Source organism: Peromyscus maniculatus, chromosome 15, assembly GCF_049852395.1.
Source record: "Peromyscus maniculatus bairdii isolate BWxNUB_F1_BW_parent chromosome 15, HU_Pman_BW_mat_3.1, whole genome shotgun sequence".
In the NCBI taxonomy this organism is placed as follows: domain Eukaryota; kingdom Metazoa; phylum Chordata; class Mammalia; order Rodentia; family Cricetidae; genus Peromyscus; species Peromyscus maniculatus.
The window spans coordinates 14225585-14243212 of NC_134866.1; the positions used below are offsets into that span (position 1 = coordinate 14225585).

Here is a 17628-nt window from a genome sequence, read left to right on the forward strand (position 1 = left end):
GAACCAACACAGAAGCTCCAGATCAGGGGCATATGTGACACAGACCTTCCTGCTGGGGCAGAGGCACCATGCAGTAAGATACAGCATGAGCTGCAAGTCCCGGCTGCAGTCGGCTTTATAACCAGAGTCCATCCATTCAAGAGGAGGAGTCCTCGTGATGGAGGCCCCTCCCACTGTGCCCCATCACATGGAACAACTAATGTTCTTCGGGGGATTAAATGCCCGGCATGCAAATTTTCTTTTAGCTTTTCATTTAATTCCATTAAAATGTTTTTCATGCAACTATATATTGTACATTGAACATATTTCCTGCCACGCCCTCACCCCTTCCTCTTTCTCACCTTTGTTCCCCTAGACAGTCCCACATCTACTTCCGTTTTATGCATGCATACATGATTTTGTGTAACTGCATAAAACCTAGAAACCACAAAAGAAAGACAACATGTAAGAGTTGTCCTTCTGAAACAATTCTGTCCTTCCGGCTTAATTCACTTCATATGATCATTTCCAGCTGTGTCCATCTTCCTGAAAACAATGTAATGCCATTCCCTTGTATATCTTTTATGGCTGAAAACATTTATGTTGTGTATATATACCACATCTTTTAAATCCATTTCTCTGTGGTTGAACATAGGTCGGTCCCATAACTTAGCCACTGTGAACTGCCACATGAATTTTGACGGACACTTTCTAAACCACAACAAAAGACACACAGATTGGTCAGCATATCAATGCATCTGACAGAACTATGTATCAAAGGCTTTGTTTGCTTGCTTGCTTGCTTGCTTTTTAATCCTTTGAGATCAACTCAATTGGTCTAATCTTCCAGCTACCACAATCAGGAAGCAAGCCTCTGTATTTTTTTCCTAATGTATGAAAAACACAGAAAGCATAATCCACTTACTGTGGCCCAGCATGTAGCCGAGACCAGATCTGCCCACACCAGGCATGTGCCTGGAGCCACTGGCGTGCCTCTAGAACGTGACTTTGGGAACCCAGATCCTCTTCTCTGACTCTGTTCTCTCTTATCAGCAGCCTTCTGACCACCCAGCTTCCCAATAGACTCAGTCTCTAAAGGAACGCTAACTTGGAGACAGTCTCAGGCCAGGTGGTCCAGGGTGACATCAACAGGCATAAATCACGCCAGTGTGACAAAAACGGCACAAACCCCTCCTCGATGCCACCTCCATTATTCGGGCTCCCTGGAGACATGCTGCTCTCTGTTGTCCCTTAAATGTCACAGTTGACACCTGTGTGCAGCTCTGTGCCGCCTATGCTTCCCCTCCACAGTCCACTTCCCAGAAACACCAAGTCCTGTCATCATGAGGAAAACTTGAGGCAGATGGCGGGAAGTGACAGACGTCACCATGCATTTACCCAGCACTCCTCCGGGCTGTTAAAATCCACACCAACCAGGGAAATCTAAAGCACTACCACAGCTGAGGGCAGCTTAAAGACGAGGGCAGGAGAAGCAGTAAGGCTGAGCGGAGCCCTGGGAACTGGAAAACAGCGTCGAACAACAGCTAAGGAAACCTACGCACGCAGAGCGCGAGCTGGGAGAAGGGAGAATACCGGCTGGGAGTGTGTGTGACTCAGCTGGGCCAGATGCTCACAGCAGGGAGGGGGGACGAAGGCGGAGGCAATGGCTTCTCATGGGAGCTTCATGGCATCATTTATTTCGTTCCTCCCTTTGCGTGCTCATTTTCTGATGTCCACGTTGGCATAAATTGGGCATCCTCACCACCCAACCATCCCTCTTAAGTAGCACAGATATATATGACCAAATCAGTTCCTTAATAAACACTAACGTCACTGGAATATTAACCCTTAAACTTCCTCCATCTTTCTTACATCTCCTGTGTACATCCGGTGAAGCAAACTGCCCCCTCTCATCACTGCCCTCACTTGGAAGCCTCTACCTCCCTTCAGGGCAGATGTCACTCAAGATGAGGGAGCGGATGTAAGCCCTAGTGGTGTGGGGACCAAGTAGCTGGTCAACAGCTGAGGCACTCACAGCCAGTAGACTTGTGTCCCTCCTTTTTCTCTCCTCCACTCTCAAGCCTTCTGAACCGACAGCATGGCCAGCCCTTCTGGAACATTCCAAGGAAGTTCTCTCCCTCTCTGTCACCCATTCTTCCACTGCACCAGCTGTCATCCCCACTTCAACACTGAACCTGAGGGAAAACATCAAACAAAGTCCCCTCTCCCCTCACTGCCCAGCCAGGCACTGAAATGCATTTATCCCTGGAGTGACTTCCCCATCTTGTCCTCAGCTCCAGCCTCACTGTCATTTTCTTTACTTTTCCCCACTCTTGGAAATCATTATTAGAGACGTAGGTCCCTATCACGACAACAGGACTTGAGTGACACACAGCGGCAGCTCAAGTCACCTGCCCCCCCACACACACCGCCCTGCCATCCATTCGCCACATCGTTGGAGGAGAAAATCCCTACCTTTCACTGAGGCTTCTCCACAACTGTGCACCTGCAATAGGAAGTAAAATACGAAACTTAAGCAGGATGTCACACTCCGGAAGCATGTGCCAGCTTAGAAACATCCCAACTGTCTTCAAGCAGAACATTTTACAGGCAAACCGTACAGTGTCCATGTCTGTTGCCATGATAGATGTAGGTGACTGTCTACAGAACACTTGAGTAGGTATCATAAAGGCAGGACACTCTAGAACACTGTCCCTGCCCCCAGGTACTTTATTGCCCAGTGGGGCAGAAAACATGTGTGCTTAAGGAAAAAGTGCTGTCAAATAATCAGTATAAGACTTGACAAAAAGGTGTTAACCATCATGTGTCAAAAAGGACAGAAAATGTGACTTCTTTAGCAGAAATAACAAAAGTGGTATTGAAGGGGAAATTGGCATGGTGTGCTCTTCAGATATTGTAAACTTATAGCTAAGCTCCAATGAAATCAACAGAAAAAGTTAATTGATGAGGATAATGATGTATATATATATATATATATATATATATATATATATATATAGAGAGAGAGAGAGAGAGAGAGAGAGAGAGAGATTTGCTTTTCAAAACTCTAAGGACTATCTTTATTGGACCAAGTCTTGCCAGCACACTCCCAGCTACCAGACTTAAGGAAGTTCAATAAAGAAACAACCACGAGAAGTTTTCTGCACTTTCCATCAAGACAAAAGTCAAAGGTCTTGCCCTGTGTGTGCTTGAATATCCCCATCAAGTGAACATCCCCTATCAAATTCTTCATAACATTTACTGCTAGGAAGAGGTTGCTTATGACTTCCAATTCTTTGGGCAACTTGAATTATGCAATTATTCTGGTTTCCTTTTATTGCCTTGGGTGCATGAGCATAGGGATGAATTGTTTCTCAATCATGTTAGACTAGACTTCTGCTCCCCTGGTAGGCCTCTGAAACAACTGCGTTTCCTATACCCTCTAGAACAACTCAAACTTCCTGGAGTTGAGCAGCATGTAAAACGAAGTCAACTTAACCCAGGATGCTGTAAGCAATACTTGGACTCAGCTAGAGTTAGATATGGATAGAAACATACTGGTCTACCCTCACCTCATGCTACTCTAACTCTTCACCACGTTGCTCCAACAAATCAGAGCCAACAGTAGAGAAGAGATACGAGCCTGAGATGCTGGCCTTTTGTCAAGAATTGGAGAATTGATTACGGATGAGGGACAAGAGGACTGGAAGACTTTGAGATTGCTACCAACACGGAGCACAGTTCCGGTGGGGATTGTGTAGAGGGAGGAAGTTCTGACCAAGACTGGGTCAGAGCACAGCATAATCGCCAAAGGGCTAAGAAGGGAAAGAGTCAACAGCTGATCCCAAGGAGCAGAGACCTGGAGGGTGAGCAGAGCGTACTGACTCCGGGCTTCTCAGGTGGTGCTTGACAGTGCTTCCCGGGCCTAAGCTCAGACAAGTGGCTACCACACCGACTACTGAGTCCAGGCCTTAGATAAACCAAGTCAGAATAACAGTAAAGGAAGAGTGTACAGAGGACTAGAGACCATGAGCCCAATCCCAACTAGGTCTAATCCCAACCGTGAAGAGACTGCTGGCCTGTGGCATCAATAGATAGTGTGGAATTCACAGAAGAGAAGACAGAAAGACACAGTGCTTACAGAATTAACCCGCAATATGGCTGTGGGCAGAGACAGGGACACCTACTTTCCTTACAGGAAGTGCCTGAAGGTCTCAAAGCCTGAGCTGGAGATGGCTGACTCTAATTACCATGAGGGTCAAGGACAAGGAGGTCACAGGCAAGTTTGAAGATGCAGGAGGAATTTGACATGCTATAGAAGATGGCCTCGGAGCCTGTGAGTGGGCAGTGTTGCTAGGGTGTACGAGAGTGACCAGTGGTACACGCTTTCAAGGTCCCCTACGGATAGAGGCGTCTGCCGCAGCCGGAGGTTGCAGGGACTCATGAACCAAAGGCCTGGGGACCTGGAGGTTTCACAAAGATGAACTGAATCACACATCACACGCTTGCATCTCTGCTCTCTTTTCTCCATTTGTTTCACACCAAGTATGTGTGTCAGAGAGACAGGTGGGGAGTAGGAAGGAGACGGGGTGGGGTTTGCTTGTTTCTCTGTGGCTACAGAGCTCCTGTCTCCTGAGGTGAAACACTTCACCACCAGCTAGTCAGTAATGTGCACACGGTTCATAGGGACATGCATTTAAAATCTGGGAAGTGTAGTCCAATATATATATATATTATATTATATATATATAATTTGGGGTAAGGGGCCAGCTAAGCAAAGTTCCTATCTTTAGCCAAGAATGTGGAAAGTGGGAAGCTGAGAGCGGGAAAGAGGCAGAAGGTCCCAGAAAGCTCTGCTGAACAAGGCTTCACTGGCTGCTGCTGTCAGCATAAGCAGGGGTGCCTGAGAAAGACTGACACTCCTAACGGGAGCTACAACCCTACCACAGCTGCTTCCAGACCTTGCTACAAAGTCTACACGTCCCTGAGAGCGGCCTATGGCAGCCAGCCCTGTTTGGGGGTTGGAAACCCTGCCGCCACCTCCAGCCAGCTATTCATGGCGCTCAATGGGGTCTTTGTGGAGGAGGCCAAAGAAGGCCCTCGGGTCTCTCCAGCCAACAACTGGGCAGTTCTGGGAAAGGAGCAGAAGGAAGTCCATCTTTTTCTTTTCCCTTTTTTCATGTGTAGAAATGCTGTGTTCAGAAGAACATCATTCAACAGAACCCCGAGAGAAAGCCGGGCCTGTTGCAGAATTGGGGGTGGGGGGTGCGGCAAGGGCAGAGGCCAGCATGAATGCAGCCCCCTTAGAAGCTGGTGCTCACAACTAGCCGTGGCACAAAAAGACACTCAACGTAGTCTGACCGTTGAGAAGACAGCCCCGGATGTCCCGACTGGGCCAGCGAAACAGGGAGACTGCCACGGTAGGACCTGCTCACTCACTGTAGCCTTTCACCTGAACCAAATTCAATCCTGTGGTGTAAGAATAGCTTCTCTTCGGGTACCACAGTATGACGCGCTTCAGTCATCAAAGCAGGCTGAGCATCCGTGAGTGGTGCTTCATAGAGAAAAGGGGTCTCTCCAGGTTAAGAATAGAGAAGATTACTCTACTGTACCATCCAGGTGGGCACCAACTACAGTCACCAAGTGTTCTTGGTAGAGAGCCGGGGAGGAAGGTCTGGTGCAAGTGCCAGAGAAGTTGGTATGCTCACGGAGGCAGGGATGGTGATGGTGTAGTTACAAGCACCAACAAAAGTCAGGAAGGAAGAGACAAGACAGTGATGGATCTTTCACGAGAGCCTCTAGGATGAATACAGACCTGCTGATGTGCTGTCTGAAACCATGGCTTCCAGAGCTACGACAAAAGTATCGCCTCTTGTTTTGAGCCACCGAGTGTGTGGTGACACAGCCCCAGGAGAGCGTCTACCGTGTGGCTTCTCCACAGCTAGGAATGGACACTAACTAGCTCAAGAATTGTCTTTCCTTTTCGTCACCCTTTCTCTGTGTTTGCACTAGGGACCAGAGCTAAGGCCGGCGCTTGTTGGTGAGCGCCGCACTACTGAGCCAGATCCCCTTTTTATTTTAAGACAGGATCTCAATCAGCAGCCCCGTGTGGCTTTGCATTTCCTCTCTAGCCCAGGCAGCCTCAAACTTCTGATCCTCCTGCCTTAGCCTCCAACAAGCAGCTGGGGTTACAGGCCCGGTGTGTCAGCCCGTCTTAAGAATTAGAGAGTCCAGGCTGGTAGGCATCCACCCCACCTCCTGACAGTTTTGCCATGTAGAGGGTTTTCAAGGATATTGCTTGCAAATAAGTTCTCCACTGTGTAAGTACCAAAATGGCTGGTGCTGTGGGACGGTCTGTATGTCAAATTTCTCTGATTGGTCAATAAATAAAACACTGATTGGCCAGTGGCCAGGCAGGAAGTAGGTGGGACAAGGAGAGAGGAGAATTCTGGGAAGCGGAAGGCTGAGGCAGAGAGACACTGCCAGACGCTACCATGACCAGCAGCATGTGAAGACGCCGGTAAGCCACCAGCCACGTGGCAAGGTATAGATTTATAGAAATGGATTAATTTAAGCTATAAGAACAGTTAGCAAGAAGCCTGCCACGGCCATACAGTTTGTAAGCAATATAAGTCTCTGTGTTTACTTGGTTGGGTCTGAGCGGCTGTGGGACTGGCGGGTGACAAAGATTTGTCTTGACTGTGGGCAAGGCAGGAAAACTCTAGCTACAGGCTGGTTAAACTGAAAACTGATAACCTCAGTGGGTCCCGATAACCAAGGCTGAAGGACCTCCGAACAGTCCCGTTTTCAATCCTGGCCTGGTACTCAGAAGCCAAGTCCTTCAGCTCGCCCTCCTCTCCTCATTCATCTGTTCTTCACGTGTACCTAAGTGATGGGCAAAGTGAACATACAACGGAAAATACTAGGGTGCTCAGCTTTCTGGGTGGCCAACTTGCTTTAAAGGCTGCTGACCACACCTGCAAATGGTTTTATGTCTTCTTGCATTCTCCTAAGGGAAGAACGCGTTACAAAATGCATTGGAGAAAGCTGAAAGCTGAGCCCTCCTGGGGGGGGGGGGGGGGCGCTATGAATCAAGGCCGGAACACAGGGCTTGCCAACTCCTCCACGGAACCTGAGGGGTGAGGTACCGGCCTCGGGGAGCCTCACTGAAGTCGGGATACAACAGCAGATGCTGTTGGGGTTGGAAGTGAAGGAACTGGGCATCTCTTCTCTAAAAAGGGGGAGGGAAGCGGGAAGAAAAAGAAGAGAGAGGGAGGAAAGGGGGGGGGTGTGTTTAAGAATATAATTTAAATCTGTGGTTCTGAAAACACCTGAACTAGACTAAAATGAATTTGTTTACCTTCCCAGAGAGGCTAGGCATAAAGGCGTTAGCTCCACACCTGAACACACTAATGGAAAACAATCTTTCTAAACATTTCTATGGTGGTTCGGTTTTAAAACTGGACGGACTTGAACACCAGTCAGCTTTAAAGCTGACCCATGTAATACCCTGATGGTAAAAAAAAAAAATCACAGAACTTTCATTCCGGTGCTCAAGTTCTTGCTTGAGAGATGGTGTCTCTCTTGTGATACAACCCCCTGATGGGTTATCTGGGCAGTTCTTATGCACAGAAGCCCATGTGGCCAAAGCCAAAGCCGCCTTTGTGACTTTGATCAAATCAATCTTATTACACAGAGACTCATGGGGCTCATTATGTCTAGGGGAGAGTTTTTTTTTTTTTTTTTTGGTTTTTCGAGACAGGGTTTCTCTGCATAGTTTTGCGCCTTTCCTGGAGCTCACTTGGTAGCCCAGGCTGGCCTCGAACTCACAGCGATCCGCCTGGCTCTGCCTCCTAGGGGAGAGTTTTTGTGCATTTACAAAAACTAGTTCAAATACTGGTAGAGGAAACATGGAAAAGCTTCACTCAGGTTTTGATATCATTGCATAGCTCCTAAAGACGCCAATCACTCATTAAAAACACTTTTAAATGTAATGATTCTCTTTTCGACATCATTCATCATTCAAAACTTCTACAAACCCTTCAGTGATTTTTTTTTAAGCTTTGCTTTGCTTCACTGAGGTGAAAGAAAACTGTCCATAAATTCGTGCATTTTCCAGGGGCCCAGTGTGAGCTTGTAGGGTGGAGTAAATATTTAACTGCTTTTCTCAGAGTCGCCTACTTAAATATCACCCTGGTATGTGAAGTAGCTGAAAGCCAAGGGAGAGCCCAGTGCACATGGACCTTTCACCTGCTCTGACAAGAGACAGAATCATGAACTACATTATAAGCTGGGATGTAGCTCAGTGGTATGTCATTTGCCTAACATGTGCAAGGCCCTGGGTTCAAACCCCAGCACTGGAAGGTGTGCATGTACACATGTATATATACAATACAAACCCCAAACAATATGCTGACTCATGCCTATAATCCTAGCCCTCAGAAAGCTGAAACAAGAGGACCACTGAGAGTTCTAGTCCAACCTGGCTACAGAGCAGGGCCCCATCTCAGAAACCCAGAGGAAGGGAGGGAAGGACAGGGAAAGGGGAAGTAAAGAAAGCAATGCCTACACGATACTAAAGCACAAAAATGAAGTCCAAGTCTACTTACCTCTTGTCCTAGACAAAACCATGTCCTTGATGATTTGCATGATAACGCGCCCAAGTATCATGACAGAAATGAGATGATAAACTCTCCATGGAGTCAATGCAAGGAACCTGTGACCAAGAGAAACAGACAAACCACCATTTCAGTGTGAAGACTTTCAGTTTTTTGTTTTGTTTTGTTTTTTAATCTAAGTTGACTTTCACAGAAACAAGTCTGGTGTCTAATTTACAGAGGACTCTTTCTCTGAGGTCTTACTCAAGACAACTCTGGGCGTAGATGTAACCACCTTGTTAAATAAGAAACACAGAGCCAATGCAGAGATGAAAGCCCAAGAGATCAGAGCAACAGCTAAGAGCTAAAAATCTTACCCTTCACTACCACTGCTGTCCTCCTCAGCAAGAGAACTACTCCCTGTGTGTTTTTCTTCTTATAGTCTTTCTGTTCTGCCTTCTCATTGGTTGTAAACCCAACCACATGACCTCCTTGTCACTGCCTGTCTATACAGACCTCCAGGTCTTCTATGGTTGGTATTGAGATTAAAGGCCTGTGTCTCCAATGCTGGCTGTATCCTTGAACACATAGAGATCCACCTAGCTCTGCCTCCCAAGAGCTGGGATTAAATGTGTGCACCACCACCGCCCGGCTTCCACTATGGCTTGCTATCAGCTCTGACCCCCCCCCCCCAGGCAACTTTATTTATTAACATACAAATAAAATCACATTTCAGTACAAATAAAATATCACCATATCTGGGTGCTGCGGGTAGAGAAGGGAATGACCTGAAACTGAGTTTTGACTGACTGAAGAGCCAGGGCTTCCGGGTGCTCTACAAACAGGGGGCGGCTGCAGGGGATGCCCGGTCTCTTCCAAATGGCATTAAGAGGGACTGGTACGGTGGCCCAGCGGGGTAAAGCCCTTGCTGCCAAGCCTGCTGATTTGAGTCAGACGAGAGGGCATCTTGCACAGTTGCCTGACCTCCGTCTGTGTGTGCTCTGGCATGCCCCGCCCCCATATAAAATAAAGGTCATTTTTAGCTGCTGTGTGTGAGAACTAGAGTCTGGATCCCCAGCAGCCACGCAAAAGCCAAGCGGATGTGGTGGCTGCCAATATTCCCGGCACTCTGGTGACAGTAACAGGAATCCCTGGTATAAACTGTTAAGACAGACGAGCCAGAACTGCAAACTCTGGGTTCAGAAACAAACTCTGCCTCAATAAATGCAGTAGAGAACAACTGAGTAAGACATCAACTTTGGGCCTACACACACACACACACACACACACACACACACACACCTGCACATAAGGGAATACCCATGCACACATTCACACACACATGCAAAAAAAAAAAAAAAAAAAGGCACTAAGGATCTGATTTGTTGGCACCTCCTCTTTTAAGAACACTACCCTCAGGTCCAGCTGCCCACCTCCTCTGGAGAAAACAAACTCGAATTCCCTTCCCATAAAAGCGCATAATACCTGCAAAACTCCATTTGGACAGGCCTACAAGGGAAAGGGCCAGCCAAGACGTCAGGAAGAGCTTTGACTCTTCCAGGAGACGAGATCACATGGTAACTGGCCAAGGTGATAACTGAAACTAACCTGAATGTTCTCAGAGACCCCGAGAAAAGTCAGAGTTGGTTTTTTTTTTTTAATGTAGTAATATTTTATTTTATTTTGGAATATGAATTACACATAATGAGGTAAATTTTTGGTACTGAGAGATGTTTCAAGGAAGTAAATAAAGGAAAGAGGCTAGTTTGTCTTATACTGTACGTTTTATTTAAAAAAAATTTTTTATTCATTTTACACACCAACTACAGAACTCCCTTTCATCACTACTCCCGCCCCCCACCACTCCACCTTCCTCCCCAGCCCAGCCTACATCTCCTCCTCCAAAAGACTATTATTCATTCAGTGGTGCTGTTAAGCATTTGAGAGAAGCCACAAGGCACAACAAAACCTACTATAAGAGTTTGTTAAGGGAAGGGACTAGAAAAGATGTGCATAGGCCTATGGAATGACTGCAGGAAGAGACATAAAGAATAGGTGGAACCCACTTTTATAGATGCAGCAAACACCCCCCCCCCCGCGTGCGCGCGCGCGCGCGCGCGCGCACACACACACACACACACACACACACACACACACACACATGCATATATGGGCTTACTTAGCTATGCCATGCGTGCACAAAGATTACGTGATCACACTGTGCACAGATTATGTGATCACACAGTGCACAGATTACATAGGACATGTAAGGCCACAGGATGACTAAGCATCTTGCCTGGCTACTGGAGAGCACATGTGTGGTCATGTAGCTGGGGGAGTGGCTAGGAATTCTAACATTAAGTCCTTCCATGGGGGAAAGCAAAGCCTGGTACATTCAAGTGAGGCAGGACCAAGCCTCTTCCCTCCCCACCCCCACAAGTCAGTTTAATGGCAAGGTTCTATAAAGAAGAAAAGGAGCTAGGTGTGAAAGTGCATGCCTCTAATCCCAGCACTCAAGAGGCAGAGGTAGGAGGATCTCTGTGAGTTTAAGGTCAGCCTAGTCTACATAATGAGTTCCAAAATAACCAGGACTACAGAAAGAGACCCTGACTAGAGAAAGGGAGAGGAGGAAGAGGAGGAGGAGGAGGAGGAGGAGGAGGAGGAGGAGGAGGAGGAGGAGGATACATGTGTACTGCATTCTGTGAACTTTATAACCAGACACACACAGACTAAGATAGCAAAACCCAACAAAAAGCACCAAAGGAGTCCTAGACTGAATAAAAAGGAGAAAGTGAGCTGAGCACCAGTGTTCATTGCTGCTTCCTGACTGTGGATGCCATGTGACCAGGCCTCATGATCCTGCTGCCAGGCCTTACTTGGTGATGGGACTGTGTCCCCTTAAAACATGAGCGAAAATAAATCCTTCCTTCTTTAAATTGCTTTCATCGGGTATTTTGAAGATAGGGTTCTGGCCTTTATGCCACAGGCTATAGAGAGAAATCACAAGGTATAGAGCAGGAAAATAAAATGCTAAGTGATTCGGGATAAGCTGGGCTAGGAAGGAAATATGTAAACAAGCTACCTTCTAGAATGCTATGCAATATATTTGGCCAATGACTCTACATAAGATTCTGGGTCGAGTTGTAAATAAAGACCTCCATCAGAAAGGAACATACAACCCATTCTGGTTCTGATGCTAAGTGCCTGTGTGACCTGCAACAGTAAAATGAGTAGGTAGATGAGGTCAGTGCTTCAAAATTAGTGTTCTGCAACTGCCCTTACTTAGGGTTTCTATTGCTGTGATAAAGCACCATGACTCAAAGCATGGAGAGGAAAGGGTCCATGCTGCTTATATTGGCACATCACAGTCTGTCATCAAAAGAAGTCAGGATAGGCACTCAAGGCAAGGACCTGGAGCCAGGAGCTGATGCAGAGGCCATGGAGGAACACTACTTACTGGCTTGCTCCCCATGATTTGCTCAGCCTGCTGGGCCCTCCTCCACCAATTATTTATTAAGAAAATGACTAACATTCTTACCCATAGCTAGATCTTATGAGGCCTTGTCTCCATGGAGGTCCCCTCCTCTCGGATGACTTGAGCACAGGGCCACAACATTATCTTTTTGCCTTCCATATTTGTTTTAACACAGGCTGTGTTTTAATGCCTGTTTTCTTCCAAACCTATCTCTTTAGCCTGAGTTTATAATTAACTCTTGTGGTTGATCTATGTGCTGGATTCTTAATGATTTCTCCAAATCATATGGGAGTGGCAGCTTTCAAGGTTTTATTAGAAATCCACCATAAATGCAGGGCGGTGGTGGTGGTGGTGGTGGCGGCGGCGGCGGCGGCGGCGGCAGCAGCGCACGCCTTTAGTCCCAACGCTGGGGAGGCAGAGGCAGGCGGATCTCTATGAGTTCAAGGCCAGCCTGGTCTACGGAGTGAGATCCAGGACAGGCACCAAAACGACATAGAGAAACCCTGTCACGAGAAAGAAAAAAAGAAAAAAATACACCTTAAGAAAATTCTTTCCTTTACAATCCCTCACTTTTTTATTGTACGGCCTGCTATACATTTTCATCTGTGTATATTCAGGACACTGAGCAAGAGATGTATTTACAATGAAACATTTCTCCATGAAGCCCAAGGTTCAGGAGGCGACGTATGTCCTGGCCTCCTGTCTGACTTTAGGTGTTCTCCATCGACTCTCTCCACCCACTGGCCGGACTCAGACGGCATAATGAGCTGTAAGTCACATGAGTTGAGTGTCAGATTAGCATGTGGCAGTGGACTGGCCTTTGCAGGGTGAGCCAGAGCCCTAGGAGAGAGTGAAAGCTCACTCCAGTTTAAAGACCTTCCGAGCCAGCCAGAGAGCCGTTCCAGCGCCTTGCTGAACACAAAGAAACAAAGACTTAGCTGAAGCTCTGGACGCCACTACTTGTTCTCCTTGTGGGAATTCCAACTTCCAGGAATTTAAAAAAAAAAAGGTAACGACAGAACTTTAACCCACAGACCTCCTTTGGCAAGCGCTGCCATAGCAACACCAAAAAACACTCTAGAAGTCTTTTTTGTGCCCTGGGAAAAGGCCCAGCTGGCATCTCAGTGAAGGGTCTGGTTGGTCATTAAGAGTCCCTGGTCAGCTGAGAAGGCATCATCAGCAATTGCTTGGAAAAGCGGCGCCAACATGGGTGGGACTGCTTAACTGTCTCCTCGGTAGGTCAGCGTCTGTTAGCCTGAAGGATGAAATATAACTGAGAAGCAAACATTTAAGGTAAATTAATACACACAGAGAAAAATCTGTGCCTATTTGGTGTCTTAATTATGCGTCGTGTTTAATATAACTCACCTCCTCAGTGTACTTTAAAATCCATAGTTCTATAATTTAGACTTTGGATTTGAAATGAAAAATCCTGGCAACCCTGATGAGTTTAATTTACTCATTTTAAAGGCATTACCTAATATTATGGAGCGCTTACGTTATAAGATAATTTGGATCATTTGGGGTAAAAAATGTCACTTTGGTAAATTTCAAACATACAAAAAGAGAGGCAGTGTTCACTAACCCAGCTACACCAATTCCCCAGGCACAATCACAAATCCTCCACATCCCCACCCTGTACCCCACCCCATTGCTTGAAGTAAATCCCAAACAAGTAATTTAATCTGAAAATGCTACATTTACCCTTCCTAAAAGCTCTTTTTGAACTGAAATACCACTGTTATGTGTAAAGCCTTGCCTTAATCCTTGTGTGTATGCATCTGTATCTATGAGTTACATGCTCATGTACATGTCTGTGCAGGTGTGTATGCACATATCTGCATGTAGGGAGCAGGGCGGAGTTTGGCATCTAAGTCTAATTCAGTTGCTCTCCACCTTAGTTCTGGGGACAGGGTCTCTCACGGTCATGTGAGAGTCAAGTGTTAGATTAGCATGTGTCAGCAAAACGGTCCTCACAGAGTGAGGCAGAGCACTAGGAGATCCAAAGTTCACTCAAGTTTAAACATCTTCAGAGCTAGCCAGAGAGCGAGCCATTGAAGTATCTGCCTGAATACAAAGACACACAGACTTAACCCGAGCTCCGGAAGCTCACCAATTCATCGGATCCCTGTCTGGCCAGAGAGCTCCTCTTTCCTCTGCCTCCTGAGCACTGGGATTACAGGCACAAACCACAGTGCGCGGCTTTTCGGTGTGTGCTAGGGACCCAGACTCGGGTCCTCACGCTGGAACAGAAAACACTTTCCCAGCTGAGCTGTCTTCTCACCACTGTGTTTTCATACTTTGATTTGTATTTATAATTACGGTGTGCATGGAGTATGTGTGAGTACACACATGTCACAGCATACTTTTGGAGGCTAGAGGGCAACAACATGGAGTCAGTTCTCTCCTCCAGCTTTACATGGATTGGACTCAGGTCCCCAGTCTTGTGGGGTGACCCCTTCACCAGTTGAACCATTTTGCTGCCGGTCTCCCCCGACCCCCTGCCTTCATCTTTAGCATCGTCACATGCCTTATCAATGTTCACATTTGCAGACCCCCTTTTGCAGACTCATGGAAAGAGAAAGACAGACAGACAGAAGATCCAAGAACGGGAGAGAATGAAACTGGCATCTGTGGCCATGGCCCTCCCTCACACCAATTCTGCTGCCCCAGTTTTCAACTATGGCTGTTTCTGTGGGAGAACCAGACTCATTTTCCTCAGCCAAGTCTCCCAGGTTCTGGCAGCATAGCTTAACATTTTTCCCACACCTTGTGAGCAGCTTAAAAACTGGCAGTTGGCTCCAGGGCTCCATCAGGTTTGGATCTGCCTTTTTCCTGGAAAGCCTGAGGTGTGTGGTGGTGTGTTCAGGGCCTCTACAGAGGTGACAACCCTTCACTCCTGCTGGGTCTCAAGTGAGACAGCTGGATCTCGTGCTGAGCCAAATGATTATCAATGAATCCTTACAGGAAAATGGACATCAAAATCATAACCTCCATCATCTGTGCATGGGGGGATCCTGCTGCCAGGGCTAAGTCATACCCTCGGAAAAATACAGTCACTGCCATAGCACACCTAAGCTGGAGGGAGCCTTTCCTCCATCGTTCCGTGACTTGCTTCAGATGGAATCGTGGAGCTCAGCTTCATATATCTCACCTAATATGACCAACATCCCAGTTTCAGCCAACTTCCCACAGTATGCTCGCACTGATTTCTCGTGCTGCTAAGCATGCGTCCGCCACTAGGCTAGCAGTGGGGCTTACATCGAATCCTGCTCCACCCAGCAAACATGGGAAAGCACAGAGGTAAATAACCACGCTGGACCAAAGTACCCCTTCATGCTGCTGCGGGCGCAGAAAAGAGAGCCCCTTACTGCGTAGGAAACACAAAGTTCCAGGGCAAAGATGGCTTTAAAACTTTGTCTTCCAAGAGAAGTCAGCTTTGGCCAGTTGAGAAGGAGGAGAGGCACGTTCCCGGTTGAAGAACGTCCAGTCCATGAGAGCAGGTGGAGCCTACGAGTTAGGGGGTGTGCCCTAAGCCCTTGACCCCTCCACCCTCTGGTGCGGGGTGCGTCCTCTGAAGCCAAGTTCTGGATGAAGGAAATAGCTGGTGTGCAATGGCCAGGGCTCTGTTCCAGGAGTTTCACGGTCACTTGCTTCATCCTTAACACCAACCCACGGGGAAGGTTCGATCATTATCCCCATTGCACAGACGAGCAAAGAGAGGTCAGAAACTTGCCTAAGACTCCAAGACAAGGTGGGGTGGCGCCGAGATGTGAACACAGGTTGCCTAGCTGTGAGTCAGCCTTACCAACTCTGCCAACTGCCTCTCAGACAGACGGTTTCTGCCACTGCATGTGCCCCTCACCTTATGAGAGGGGCTAGAAGCATGGGCAGCAGTTCATACGCTTCCTTTTGAATTAAGAACTTTGCTTCTAAGAACAGTTTCTGGTTAACAAAAGAATCAGGCAGGGAACACCGAGAGCGCTCATCCACTCCCTCTCCCCTGATCACCGCACCCTGTTACGGACTCTTGCATTTCGGATGTGGCCCAGTTGTTACAGTGCCTGAACCATTCTCAATATGTCATCACCAACCGAAGTCCTCGAAGCTTCGCTTTGATATGCACATGCTTTGACATGGTTTTGACAAACGCATGTTGCCAAGTACCCACTATTACAGGGTACTATAGAATAATGTCACTGCGCTGAAGATCCCCCGCGCCCCACCCTTCCCTCTCTCAAGACCCTGAAAGCCAATCTTCTCACTCCTGCCTCTGCTGTTCGGCCTTTCCCAGAACAGCATACACCGTTACAGTAGGACTCACGCGGCTAGCGGCTTTTCCAGTCGGCTTCTTTTCTGTGGCAACATGGATAGAGGATTCCACAGTGTGGTTTTTGTGGGCTAACACCATGCTTTTTTTTTTTTAACCTTTGTATATAATGCTCCATTGTATAATATACTGAAATTTACCCATACACTGACTGAAGACCAACTTGGTTGCTTCTAATGGTTGGCAATTGGGACCAAAGCCACTGCTAGGGAATATTTGTACACTGTGTGAAGATGTGTTGCTGTGACTGGTTTAATAAAAAGCTGAATGGCCAATAGCTAAGCAGGAGAGAATAGGTAGGATTTCTGGGAAGAGAGAGGAACGGGGGGGGGGGGGGGGGGGGGCCGCAAGGTGTCTGAGGGACTCAGGATTCACCAGCCAGAAACAGAGGGAGTAGGACATACAGAATGGAGGAGAGGTAAAGAGCCATGTGGCAGAACATAGATTAATAGAAACAGGTTAATTTAAGTTATAAGAGCTAGTTGGGAATAAGCCTAAGCTAAGGCCAAGCTTTCATAATTAATAATAAATCTCCATGTCATTATTTGCGGACTGGTGGTCCAAAGAAACTTCGACAAGAAAGACCTACTACTAGCTACCATCAACATTCGTACCCTGGATTTGGGGTGGACATACATATTTTTCAACTCATTTCAGAACAGCCTCTTCTTTTTTTTAACAGTTCTATCAGCATGCTGCCTGTGTTGAATTTATAGACAGTTAAAAACCGTAGGGGTTCTATTCTTCAGCTGCTGCTTGAAACTAAGTATATTAAATCTGTCCTTGTTTGACAACGACCATCGTTCACACTGACAGACCTCAATTGTGACATCAATCACATCCGTTTCCTTGTCTGCCCAGGACACCTGCATATTTAATATCTGTGTATTAGCAGTCCTTACTCACACTATTGATCACAGGTGTTGATTGTTACTCAGGTCCTGCCACTCCCCGATAGCAGCAGGGTGACCCACATTTAGTGGCCTGCACTTCCTCTGTCCAGTAAGCCGTTGGCTTGCCACTACACTGATGTCCCTATCACTCCATCCTAAGAGATTTTCATCAAGCCCTTGCTTCGAGGCCTACTGCATCCTGAGGTGCCTGTGAGTTACTTCACTGCCTACCGTAGGGAATGACTATGAAATATTTGATAATCCTCTGCAGAAGAATTTATCACCATCAGACACCTCCCCCGCAAAGATTTCTTGGGGCAAAGCCTGAACAAAACCTGAGTGACTTCACTGATC

At 47.1% G+C, this 17628-nt stretch overlaps 1 protein-coding gene across 1 annotated transcript in view; it reads right to left on the reverse strand.

Annotated features, from left to right (window-relative positions):
- Positions 1 to 17628, reverse strand: part of Retreg1 (reticulophagy regulator 1) — a 132857-nt gene that overhangs the window by 74389 nt on the left and 40840 nt on the right. The window contains exons 2-3 of the mRNA XM_006981749.4: positions 8589 to 8695; positions 2455 to 2485 (exon numbers count right to left, since the gene is read on the reverse strand). Of these exons, the coding sequence (XP_006981811.1) occupies positions 2455 to 2485; positions 8589 to 8695 (138 nt within the window). The remainder of the gene's footprint in view (positions 1 to 2454; positions 2486 to 8588; positions 8696 to 17628) is intronic.